At 54.0% G+C, this 12,948-nt stretch overlaps 1 protein-coding gene across 3 annotated transcripts in view; it reads left to right on the top strand.

Moving 5' to 3' along the window:
- The window catches only part of MVB12B (multivesicular body subunit 12B), a 54,444-nt gene extending 41,509 nt beyond the window's left edge, over positions 1–12,935 (top strand). For all 3 annotated transcript variants that reach the window (XM_068413701.1, XM_068413699.1, XM_068413700.1), the window contains 3 exons: positions 7,748–7,803; positions 9,569–9,628; positions 12,754–12,935. In XM_068413701.1, the coding sequence (XP_068269802.1) occupies positions 7,748–7,803; positions 9,569–9,628; positions 12,754–12,840 (203 nt within the window). In that variant the 3' untranslated portion in view covers positions 12,841–12,935. The remainder of the gene's footprint in view (positions 1–7,747; positions 7,804–9,568; positions 9,629–12,753) is intronic.
- Positions 12,936–12,948: the final 13 nt, after the last annotated feature.

Genomic DNA, 12,948 nt, shown 5'->3' with positions numbered 1-12,948 from the left:
TGTAGCCGCGTACGGGGTAGAAACTGCAGGTTGGGAATAGGCTGGACCTGCGGAAATATCCGTAACGCATCAGGCAAATTTGGTTGTGTATCTATGAAATAAATCAGATGCTTTGAGGAAAGAGCCAGACACGGTCGTGCTTCTAGAGAAATTCTGCTTTTTGATAATCTAAAGTTAAGATGCAAGAGTTGTAATTATGATAATAAAAACTGTTCATTCCCCTGTTGTCACTTTAGTTCCAACTCAGAAAGTTATTGCAAACAAAATTCTCTGGTTTCATCACTCAGCTCTTCTTAAAAAATCCTTCTGAGTTCAGAGACTTTTATAATTACTAAATTGGTTTGTTAGAAGGAGATAATAGCAAATTTCTTCTTTTCATAATTGGACACTTCTTCCCTGTAGGCTAATGTATGCGCGGCGCTTGCATACACAATAAGCCGTGCGTTTGAAACGCCGTAACTAGCTAATAAGTGCTGTGGTGTCATCGGAGAGTAATGGTTTGCTGATTAGCATAATTAATGACAAATGGTGGTGCAGAGCGGGTGGATTGGTTTAGCGGATGATGGATGCGCGGCGGCCGAGGCGAGCCCCGGCGGGGCGGCCCCTCGCCAGGTGGGTTTGGTCGCCCGCCACCCCGCGCACCCCGGGGATGCTCCACCAACGGGCCACGCGCGGGGCCGGGGCGAGGGGAGCTGTGGCCAGGGTCCCCTGCGCCGCCAGCGGTGCCCGTCCACCCAGGGCAGGAGCAGAGCTCCGGGCGCCGTCCGTTTAGCTGTGACTTGATTAATCAGGGCTAATTTGCATTTGCCAATGAGACTGATAAAAATGGAGTTACCTTTTCACCTTTGAGGGGGAGGAGGGATTATTTCTAGGTTGTCTCTTTTTTTAAGTGATAAGCAACTCTTTTACCAATAAGGATGAAAATACTTACTAATTTGCATTAGCAAAAGAAGCTAATTATTATATAGTTAATTAGCATCTGGAAATGAGGATTATCTTAATTACAAAGCACAATTTCCTTAATAGCTACAAAACTGTAAGTTTGATCTGTGTGGAGATTGGTGACTATTATTATGTAATTAGTGATCATATTAATGGTGCGGTGTATTTAGATATAATTTGCATATGCAAATGAAATTTACCTGATAGAAATATGTGGCTCCACTAATGACTCTGAGCACTTAAAAATTAAATTACATGAGGAGATCTGGGTCCGGAGTCGCTGTGCAGCGGCAGGGTGGGTCTCCTCCTGCAGAAGGGCTGCTGGCTGCGCGGGGCCGTGGCTCGGCTGTCGGGAGGACGAGGGCACCTCGCCCAGGCCGCAGCGTTAGGTGCAGCCTCGGGCAGCCGGGCGGTATCGCGGGCCATCGCCCGTGCCGTACTGCCGTCCTCCTGCGCCGAGGGCCTCGGCTTTGGGCCTTGTCAGGGCTCTGCTGGCTGGGTGGGTGTTGTGTCACTGGATGGTGGGAGCACGGTCTGTGCGTCGGTGAGCTCCCGGGCAGAGACGGGAGTCCCGCGTGCTTTGCAGCCGTGCTCGTGATGAGTTTCTGCTTTCCATGCACATTTAGGGCTGCCCGTGGTGTGGAGAGCGAGGTGCTTCCAGGACAGCTGGTCCCTCTTCTTTCCCCTGCTTTTATTGGAAGGATAAAGCTGCCTGCGTGTTTAAAAGAACTAAAGCCCTTTAAAACAACACTGTGTTCACAGAGGGTGCTGTGCACCCTTGTCTCCACAGGGAGCCCTGGGGGACAGATGTTGGTTGCCCAGTGCACAGCTGGAGGTCGTGCAGTGCTGGTGCCAGGCAGGATCGCAGCCATCATCGCTAGTGCGAGCATCTGCCACTGCCCGGTGACCTGGCCCCTGTCCAGAGGGGTTTTTGAGTCGGGGAGCCCAGTACCCTCACCGTGACAACCTCCCTGCCCCTGTGGTACCAAATCACGCCTCCGTCGGTGTCTCAGCAAAGGAAAAGCAAAGCTTCCAGGGCCAGGTATCGTAACAAAACGCAGCGTGTGTCTTTAACGTACCCTGCTCCTAACCTGCAGTACCGAAATGGCCGAGGTGCAGAAAGCGGCAGTGCTGGGAGGAAGCAGCCGTTACCCGGCAGGATGTTTCTCTCATCAAGAGGGAGAAATTTACAGCCGCCGGCCGGGGAACACTGCAGCTATTGTGGGCGCTTCCCGAGATGCCGCTTGCAACTGCCTGCTCCAGCCCCGGCCCTGCCCGCGCCTCCCCGCCGCAGACAGACGTTACATGTTTAATGACTTCCACGGAGTCTGTCTGTCATTACAGCTAGAGCTGAAAGTAATTGGAAAGCGCCTGTGTTTCTCTTCAGCGCGAGGCTGGAGGAGCGCGTCCGCTTCGCCTCCGTCCCCGCGCGGGACCGGCCCCGGCGCTGCCGCAGCCCCGCGCGAGGGCCCTGGTTTGTATCTGCTCCGGTCTAATTAATTAAGGGTTGTTGCTTGGAAGTAGCACATGCTTAGGTGTGATCTTTGAAGTTTAGTGTGGTGCGGAGACTTCAAAGGAGACATTTTATTAAAAAATAATAAAATCAAGAGCTCCTAAACGCTTGCAATTTGAAGAGCTTGTTTGAAGTCTCTCCATGTTCTCTGGTGCTGATACAGCCGCAGCGCTGAGGTACCACTTAGCCATCACCATGCAGTACTTAACCTTCACTTTATTTAAAAAAGAAAATAATCAAAACCAGGAGTATTTTCTCAAGTGTTTTCGTGGCTTGGTCTAGCAGTAAAGAACTAATTGTGCTGTGTTGTGAGCTATGCAGGAAACGGAGAAAATCAAGGCTGACAATCAAATTAGCAAAAATGAAAATTTAGACCAGGTCTGGTTTTTTAATCAAAGTCATTTCAAGACGAACAGGAAAGCTGTAAACCTTCCCCATCGCGGAGGTTTCCTTCCACAGCGCGGGAGGCCCTCACCAGGGCTGAGCCCTGCAGCCCTGCCCGCGGGCCGGGGGCTGCCGGAGGCACCCGGGGCTGGGTGCGGGCAGAGCCCCCGCAGCGCTGCCAGCTGAGCCGCTCCAGCGAGCGGGGCGTGGGACCGTCCCGGCTGCTCTGGTCTCCTCTCATCAGCGCGTTCGACTAACGAGGGGCCGCACAGGGCCGGCAGCCCCCCGCTCCCCTCGGGAGCGCACAGATGGCGAGCCCGCGCGGCAGCGCAGCGGCAATATGTCCTGGAGCCGCCGCCGGGCTGCGGCTGCTCTGCCTGCCCCTGCCCCTCGTCCGAGGGGTCCTACTGTGCTCTGGGTAGGCTGAAAAGGGACTGGAGAGGAGCCAGAAGAAATAGGGTCAATGTCTTAATATTGGGGTACTTTATTAGCTAAAGAAGTGTGTGCGTTTGGGGGGCCGTACCTGCGGCGCGGGGCAGGCCGGCTTGGCAGGAGCTGGCGGGAGAGTTTGCTTTTGTTTTCCCCCGGAGGTTTTGCTATCATTAGTGATTTGGAGGTGCAGGGTGGTGATGTTCCATCTGGGACTCGGTGCACGGTAGCACAGAGAGTGCGCACACATGTTTACTATTCAGGCTGCTGTTTGAATTACTACGTACAGAAATACAGAAGTAGGAGGCTTAGCTGTGCGTTACGGAGAGCGTGGTTTGTTTTGAAAAGCTCGCATCCTTCTGTTGATGCGTTGCAGACTGTTGTAAAACGTTTTTTCCATACTTCTGAATTGCTTCCCCCTGTACTGGGATCACACAACGTGCCTGGGTCGTGCAGGTGTGCTGCGCCGTCCTCCACACTGGGTGTGAAGGCTCAGGGGCGCAGAGGTCCTGGTCCCTGCCCGATGTGCCGCCCCACCAGCTCCCCGTGGCTGGCGGCCGACCTGGGTAGCAGTCAGTGCCCGCCCTCTCTGCCAGCCCCCTGGTTCTCACCCGCTTCCACGTTCCTCTGGTGTCATTTAGCTGAAAATTAAGTTTTCTCTGCACAGGTGAGCTGTGCCGGGTTTATGGCGTTGCCATAGGCTGGTTTATGAGATATTCATCTTGGTAAAACATAAACACTGCTGGCGTTCCAGGTCTGGGGAAAACCTGAAGGCTTTTGCAGTATTACAGAAAGCTCTTTCTAAAGTCTAAGATCATTTAAATTGTAAAGGTGGCAATAGTACGTTCAGTGTTGGGTTTTTTTAGTTGGTTTGGATTAGCAATGCTTAGTTTTCAAAGTCATGCAGGAAAATGTTTTGCAAGGGATTTATTTATTTAAATATTTTTAATATCAGCAGTTGAAAACTCAAGTGTAAAAGGCCAGGCAAAAATGGCAATAAAGAAATCCAAAGCTATAAAAGCTTATGGTGAGAATTTAAATGCAGAAGCAGCTGTTATTTCCTTGGGAGTTGAGGTATATAAACTCTTCCATGGCTGTGTATCCCCACAATAGTGGTGTGAAGAATTAGCGCTCGCTGCAGTGTGCAAACTGAACCCGCCGAGCACTGAGGCAGCTATTCATCTGTACCCAGGAGCTAAATATGACAATGTTAGCATTTTTCATTTCCCTGACGTTACCATTAATAAAGCAATGATCCAAAAGAAGCTTTGCTGAGTCTGTTCTTTATGCTTCCATCACTCACGACTAGATAATTTCACACAGGATCGTTTTTAAATTAAATGACGATAAAAGCGCTCTGCTGTCCTGTGTTCACTAGTTCATAGAAGTCTATCAAGTCATTAACATGTCATGACAAACTGCTGGCTGGATACAAGAGTAATTAATTATTTGCATAAATAACAGGTTGAACTTGGCGCTTTGAACCGCAATGACACATGCGTCACACCACGGACATCCTGGAACCCCTTGCAGAGGGTTCACGGGAGGGGTGGGAGCCGAGCCGGGCGCCTGCGCGTCGCGTCCTCGGTCAGGAGCTTGGCTTGAGTTCTGGTGCTTTTTGTGTTCCTGAGTTCTTCATTAACGGCTGTTTCAAGAAAGCATCTGATCATTGGAGATTTCAATGAACAATTATACAGATTTTTCATAATCACCATTAATCACCACATATTTTTCAAGATAATTACAGCAATTATTATTTAGATTCCTCTTTTATGTGCGCATTGTAGAAAAGAACAAGTGCTTATTATGCTGGGTAGTATAGAGAGCTACGGTCTGAAGTTCTTTGTCATCCAGAAACTCATTATGTTAGCTGATGCTGCCTGTGAAAGTTCGTCAGCATGTTTAAATTAGGGTAGCATTGGCAGGTCTGATTATTTAAATCTGGTAGCTTTGCTAAAAATATAGTTATTCAAGAAAGATGAATTACTAATTTGACAACTGAGATTTAGTTGGAGTCTACAGCACAGAAGGCAGCATCTATCGTGTGCTTAGGGGAGGGTGACAGTGCCTTTTCAGATTAAAGAGAATTTCTAAGCGAGCTAACAAGTTGTATTTATAGAGCACAGTTTTGTGGCCTGCCCTTTAGAAGCTGAGAGGAAGTCTTAGTAAATTATCATGAAGAAGTAGCTAGCAGTGAGAAGTTGGTCGTGATTTTGGGTGGTCCTGCACCGACTAAGGGGGTGGCTCTGGTGCCCTTTCGGGTGCCAGGAGGGGTCCAGCCTCCTCCCGGCTGCCATTTGGTAACCTTCTTGCATTTGGATTTACGCTCCTAAAAGGAAGTTGGGTGCCTCACCCTTGAAGTCCTCGTGAACATTGAAAAACCCTTCGTAGGCAGCAGCAGCTTTGAACCTCTCTCTTCCTGGGGCAGCGCTGCGGGACGGCGGGCAGCACCCCCGAGGGCGAGGTGGGGGGCACAGGGGGGTCCTTCCTCTGAAGCGTTTGCTGTGTCCGGGGCCATCGTTCAGCCTGGAAGCAGAGGCGAGGGACGAGCAGCCGCTCCCCGCGCGTCTGGGGGGTCCCCACCATCTACCTGCGCCCCTTAGGTGGGTGGTCGTGGGGCGAAGGCTGCCGCCTTCCCGGCGCCGGGGAGGGGGTGGCTGTGGCAGCCTGGTGCTTCATTTCTGTAAGGTCTCCTGAATTGGTGGGTGTTTGAATCCTCGTGGCTGCTGGGCCTGGCTGTGAGAAGAGCCGATGCTGTTCTCCGATCGCTCCCTTCCATGTGCTTTGCCAGGAGGCTGGTGACGGGCCTGACACGGCGGCTCCCATGCACGCGCTGCGCTCGGGGAGCGCGGCATTAATAACACACTTCCATGCATCATGCCATTTTTAAGCATGATCGTTATGATAAAGGGCATATACTTAATTACAGGCCTGCTTAATTACAGCTCTGTTGAAGCTCGTTTGTTTAGGAGAGTGCTAATTGCGCTGCTGAGCCTTTGGCACACCCTGCTTTCATCTGCTGCCTCGCTCTGCGGTTCTGAGCGCTGGGAGGGCTGGAGCGCGGACCGAGGGGCGGACGGAGGCGGGGGCTGCGGGGGGGCCTGCACGCTCATTCTTTAAATTACTTTACAAAAGCCGGCGTGTGACTGATCAAAGCAGGTTTCTGTCGGGATAACAAATGCAGATGGTCTTTCAGGTTCGAAACTTCCTGGGTTTGGTGATGCTGCTTTTCATCTGTTTCCTTTTGTTTCATGTAGCGCTGTGACTGCCACATAGCACCTTTGATAATGAAATGACTCTAGTGGAGGGGGGTTTTAAGTCAAAACTATACAAAGCAAATGTAAAATCTAAGTATTCTTAAATAACCCGTGTTAAATCACTGACGTGGTAACTCACTGATGCTGATGGAAGTTACAAACAGCAGGCAGAGAAACGCCGGGTTCCTGGGTGCAGGTGCTTTGTGAAAGAAAACCGTGTTTGAGTATTACTTGAGGGCATTTCAGGGCTTAAATTTGCTCTAGTTTGAAGCTTTTCTTTCTTTCAGAGCTGAAATTTAAAGACTTAAAACGTTAAAGGTGTAACTGAAATGAAGTGGGTGTATTTGGGGCTGCACTCTGCCTTAGAAGTGGGCCCTTTGCAGTCTGTGTGGCAGTCGCTGTTACCTGTTTTAAAAGCAAGTGTCTCCCTTGTGCTGACACATCTTACAGGAGGCTTTCTGGGAAGCTGCCGGGTTGGTGATAGCAAGACAGAACCACTGAACATCATTGCACTCTCTAGGAAGAATACACAAGACAATACAAAGGCAAACAGTCCTCTTAGCATCACGAAGGTTGTGCTACAGAGAGCGCTTGGCCGGGTGCCGTCCTGTCCGTGTGTCTGTCCCCGTACTCCGTTGGTTTCCGTCCTCCAGATGCGGTTTGCAAGTGTGTGAGCCCCGTGGCTCACTGTTGAGTTTGCAGTGCCAGGAGCCGGGCCAGGGAGGGTGCTTGGCCCTGGGTGTTTGTGTTCATTCTGCCAGGCGGTTCTTAGTGCTTCGGGAGGCACAAGTCACCGAACCAGGTGTGTTCCTTATCCCCTTGCTTGGACGCCACCGAGGTCGCTCAGGTGGTTCTGTATGGTGGGGGTGGTAAATAGAGGTCTGTCCTCCTAAACTGTATTAGTTTTCAGTTTCAAATACTGTCCTTTTTTAGGCAGCTGAACCAAATTGGAAGACTCAGAATTGGAGACCATGAAATTGTATATGGATGGAGCAGGGAGGGTTCATTGAATTCCTGATTTGGTAGGGACTAACCCGTCTGTGTCTTGAACAGAGAGAAACCACTGGCAGGTTAGAGGGAGGAAAAAGCTGGCAATAACTTCTATGAGCTATCAGTCACGTGTCAATGCCACGTACGCTTGATATGTCACTGGGAATGTGTGAAGTTGCTTGTCAGAAGTCAGCTGGAAACGTGACGTGTGTGCTGGTTTTGTCCCTTTCAGCCATGGATGGAGTGCCTTTCATGATTTCGGAGAAGTTTGCCTGCGCTCCTGAAGGGGTGAGTTGCCTTCGTTTTTCTCCCAGTGTCTGAAATTTATCTTTTCATGGAGAGCTATCACAAGGCACCAACACGAATTGTCTGCCTCTGGGAGCTTTTCTTTTGTGGGGCCTAATATATACCCAATGCCTGAGATGACCCAAGGCTGCGGTTCACAATACTTTGGGCACGAAGGGCTTTTGCCAGATCAGTTCTAAAACTGAATCCTCCCGGGAGGTGAAGGTGTATCACCGTCAGAAAAAGGAATGGCAATGGGACTCTCTGGTGCTGGAAGCATTTCTAATTTCTTAGCATAGATTGTAAAGAAAGCTGCCAATGTACAGCTCTCCTAGATGTAACCAGCTGTGGGGATGGGTAGTGTGGTCAGCCTCACGGCTTCCCTTTTGCACCGCAGCAGTTCAAGGCAGCGGTAATAGCATGGTGCTCCCTGGTGAAGATCTTCCAGAGCTACTCGGCCTCGGTGGGTGCTGGTGGTTCTGCGAGCGGCTGTAGCTGAGCGGGGGTAGCAGGGTTGCCACGGCTGTGCTGGCCAAATTCCAGTTTGGAGGGGAGGCCGTGCCCTCCTGTTTACCAGTTCCAGCCTGGAAAGTTGGGGGAGGCAGCTGTGTCCTAATGACAGCGCAGCTGGACCTCGGCTGGGTTCCAGGGAGCAGGAGCAAGGATGGAAAAATTATTTTAGGATTCCTGTTGCCCTCTGACATGGGAGATTATCTGAGCCAAAGTGTGTCAAGTGCAGCAGCAGAACAGGCTGGGTTATTTTCACATACAGCACGTTTCTAAGCGAGTTCACTCCCCGAGCTGCCCGGCTCGGCGTGCCCGTGCTGCTGGCGGCACAGCCCCTGCCTGGCAGCGGGGCGAGCTCGGGAGGGCACCGCGTCCCGCTGCTCAGCGCCAGGTGCTGCGGTGCCGGCAGAGGGTGCTGCTGACCTGACCGCCGGGGCAGGGCAGGTTTACTCAGCCGAAATGGAAACCCCGGTACCGACTCAGAATGACTTGTGAGCATCGCTGGCCCAGCGCTAATTTAAGTTGGTGACCCAGAGCTCAAAGGCTCAGCATCCCATTACCAGTTCCCTATTCCATCCAGTCTTAAAACAATGTCTCTTTAAAAATCAATTTACAAGAAGCTGTTAGGGCAAACGCCGAGCCATCAGCTGTGTCTGATTTTCCACCTCGTGCTCCTGCTTTGTGCTTTCTTCTTCCTGCTGACACAACCTGCGTGTGCAGCCGGACGCGGTTTTTCACAACCATTGCTTTCTGAGAGGGTTGTTTATGGGCCCTTATTCCCAGAAAGCCGGAGTCCCTGCTGCGAGGACAAATGCAGAGAGATTAGGTCGTGCTAATCCTCCCCTCAGATCCTTTAGACACCATTGCCACCATATGGTCACTTTGGTCGGGGCTTCCCCCAGCCGCTGCGCTCACACCTACGTGCTGCGGCCGTACGAGGTCCGTGGGGTGTTACAAAGGGAGTTCAGGTAACAGGCATCCTGCGGCAGGGAGCTGGCTGGGGATCTACCTGCGCAAAGCGGTGCTGCGGTGAGTGTCAGCCTCCCCGCTCAGGGAGAAAGGCGTTAGAGCTGTTACATCCCGAACCCGCCTCCTGCTGCTTCACTCTCGTGGTGGGCTGAGGAGCAGGATTATGCACGTGTTTACAGATGGTGCCTCTGAATCTCTGCTGGTAGAGTATTTGCTGACTTTAAACAAAACAAAACCAAAACAAAAAACCCTGAATTTGACATTTCTGTTTCTTTTTTTTTCCCCTCGCCAGATGCAGCCAGTTGATCTCTTGGGCATCACGATCAAAACCCTTGCAGAAATCGAAAAGGAGGTAGGTACCCAGCCAGGCGCTAAGCAAAAGGGTCACGAGAGCTGTGTTTATTCGTTGAAAGATCCCTGAGCCCTGCCCTTACGGAAAAGGCCTCTCTTGTCTTTCCCAAGTCACTGCTGGTGGATAAAGTCAATGCGGAGGCAAACAGTAACCCCAGAATTAGGGATGTCCTCTCTGATCTGTGCTGGGTGAAGATGCTTTAGGTGTTGAGTCTAATGGCAGAGTCTGCTGCCCTCTGTTTAATTCCAGATGTCTGTCTTATTTAACCTTTCTCATTTATTAACAAAACATGTTACAGGCAGGGCGCTGTTTGTGTTAGGTTGCCTCTTGCATCTCAGAGAAGCAAATGAACTTGACTGAGCAGTGTTTGTGTGGCCGTGGGAGGAAAGGTTGATACCTGCCGGCTCTCCCCACACCCTCCTGGTCCGTTACAGGCTATGTGCATTTCAGAGTAATGAAAAGTATAATTATGCAGCCCATATTCCTTGATGAAGCATCTTGTCTGCACATAGATAGCTGCGCATATAAATATTGTGAATTTCTGCGTGGCTTTATTTCCCTTGCAAGCAATAGCACCATTACAGCAAATCTTCCGGATTTCCAGAGCAGCGAGAACATTTTCCCTGGAGCTAGATGCCTTGCAAAAAATATTCCCAAAGAATTCCAAGAGTTACTGTTCTCTGCCGCCACATTTGCAGATGCACGCACCCCTCCTCCAAGCTGCGAGCAGGGTGAAAGGGCTCCACCCTTCCAGGAGAACGGGTGAAAATGGGCACAAATCCTGCAGTGCCCGCTCAGGCTGGGCCTGGGGTCAGCACCTCGATACAGCCGGGCCCCGGCCGGGCCCCGGGGAGCGTGTGAGGCGGCGTGCGGAGCAGGCGGCGGGCGGGGGCAGGATGAGGCCGAGGGCCGTTCGGTGGGTGTTAGGGCGGAGGGGAGCAGGGCCCCGGGCCCTGGCAGCTGGCCCTGCCTGCGGGGCACAGGGGGCTCGTCCTTGCCGGCCCTGCCTGTCCTGGGTAGGGGAATGTCACCGAGCGGCGCCTCGGCAGGCGAGGCGGCCTGTGTGCGGTGCGGGAGGCCGCGACGGCACCGGGGCTGTGTGCGGCTTCGGCGGCAGCGGGTGCCCCGTGGCCGGGCCATCGGGCTGCCCTGGCAGGGCACACCCCGGCTTGGGTTCAGCTTGGCGTTGAGCGAGAGGTCTGGAGAGAGGCAGATATATTTAATGAAGAAGTTGTAAATCTAAGAGAGCTTAAAATTTTAATTTTATACAGAAATATTTTTCCTTGTTCTCATGTTTGTAGTCAATTCTCCAGAGCGTAGTCACATGAAATGTTCTTTAAATGAACATATTTGCTAACTGGCATGATTTCAGTTTTTAAAACATTGGTTCCAGCAATTAGGCATTTTTTTTCAGTTCCCAAATGACTAGAGAAATTCGTCTTGATTATAATTGCTCTTAGCCACGCATATCTAATTTGTGTCTTTTTAAGTGTTAATTAGTAAACAGTTTGAGCTGACATCTTTATGTGTTTGCGTGTTGAAAAATGAGGCTTATTGCTTATTTAGCTGGGGGCTGGTGCTGCCGGCTGTGACATCACGGCGTTGAGGTACAATTAATGCAGACGTGCGTGCCAATTAGGCGGCGGCCGCGAGGAGGGGCGGCCCGCCCCGGGGCGGCCACCAGGGGGCGCTGCCGGCCCCGCGCGCCCCCTGCCGGCCCCGCGCGCCCCCTGCCGGCCCCGCGCGCCCCCTGCCGGCCCCGCGCGCCCCCTGCCGGCCCCGCGCGCCCCCTGCCGGCCCCGCGCGCCCCCTGCAGCTCCCGCTCCCCCCGGCGCGGCCGCCGCCGCAGGGTCCCCTCCGGGCCCCGGGGGGCCGCTCTGCGGGACAGAGGGGCTGGGATCGGCCCAGCGGGGGCGGGCTGGTCCCGTGTTTTCGGGAGGAGCTGGTCCCCCCGCAGCCTGGCGCCCCGGTGGGGACAGCTGCGGGCGCCCCACTGGGGACGGCTGTGGGCGCCCCGGTGGCCTCGCTCGCGTGGCTGCTGGGCACACCAGACTGGGGTGGGGAGGAGGTTTCGGGTAGGAGCAGGGAAGGCCAAGCCCACGTACACCGGGAGCCGACCGGAGGAGCAGCTCCAGCTGCACAGCCGCTCCAGCACAGCCAGCGCAGCCCTCACACGGCTCCGTCTTGGCACCGTGGACAAGCTCGCGGCAGCCCTGGCACAGCCGGGCCAGCCGGCACCACGGGTTTGTCCCCGCACACATGGCTGGGGTCAGGCACCAGCAAAGTCGCTGAGTTCCCAGGGCTGGTGAGGGGAGGTGACAAACAGGCCTGGCCCAAGGGAGCAGGGCAATGTCTTGGTGACGTCCCAGGAGCCACAGACGGGACACTGGGAGATGTGGGGCAGGACAGTCCACGTCCAGAGCCGTTACGGTGGGTGTGCTGGGGCTGTGTACCACTCCTGCCCCAGCAGCCCCATCACTCCACTTCAGTCCCACCACCCGCGATGGGAGAGCCACCGTGGCCCCGGCCTCTCCTGGGTGTGCCGTGGCACGGCAAGGGGCCACCACAGCATCCAGGGTGGCCTGGGGCTGTCGGGGTGCGGCCCATGGCGTGCCACGAGATGGCACTGCTACGGCACACACCACCGCTGCGGCGCCCAGGCCCGCGCTGCGCCCGGCCGGTGGCAGGGATGTCCCTCAGCTGCAGGGATGTCCTCGGGCTGCAGCAGCGTCCAGCCAGCTGTGGGGCGCAGGGACACGTACATGGGAATTTTCACCACCTCCTCAAACCAAAAATGTTAATTATGATGGTACCAGCTTGTGTAAACGAGGCCTGCAAAGGAGAGTCTTTCTGACTAGCTGCTTTACGCGCAGGATGAGTGTGGTCGTGTTTGTGTTAACGCTGGGTTTTAGGGCAGCGGGGGAATCCCACGGTTACTGATGTGGGGTCAGGTGGTGCCGGTGGGCTCACCCGGTGTGGCCCTGCCTGGGGCAGCTCAGGGTGCTGCCAGGCCCAGTTCTTACCTCGTTGTTCTGCTTGTCGTGTTGTCCCGCTCCGGCACCGGCTGGGGAGCGTGGCTGCCGGGCGGTGCCCCACGGTTCCCTCTGTCTCGCTTTGCCCCGCAGTACGACTACAGCTTCCGGACGGAGCAGAGCGCGGCGGCCCGCCTGCCGCCCAGCCCCACCAGGTGCCCGCCGGCCCCGCAGTCCTGAGAGGGGCCGCCGGCGCGGGAGCAGCCGTGTGCGTGCATACTACTGAGCGGGACGCGGCGCCGGGGCCGCCCCGGCACTCCTCCGCCTGCCCGGCCATCGCTGCCCGCC

This window comes from Nyctibius grandis, chromosome 16 (genome assembly GCF_013368605.1).
Source record: "Nyctibius grandis isolate bNycGra1 chromosome 16, bNycGra1.pri, whole genome shotgun sequence".
NCBI classification, from domain to species: domain Eukaryota; kingdom Metazoa; phylum Chordata; class Aves; order Nyctibiiformes; family Nyctibiidae; genus Nyctibius; species Nyctibius grandis.
The sequence above is the reverse complement of the archived record's forward strand: the minus strand, read 5'-3'. Positions and strand labels throughout refer to the sequence as shown.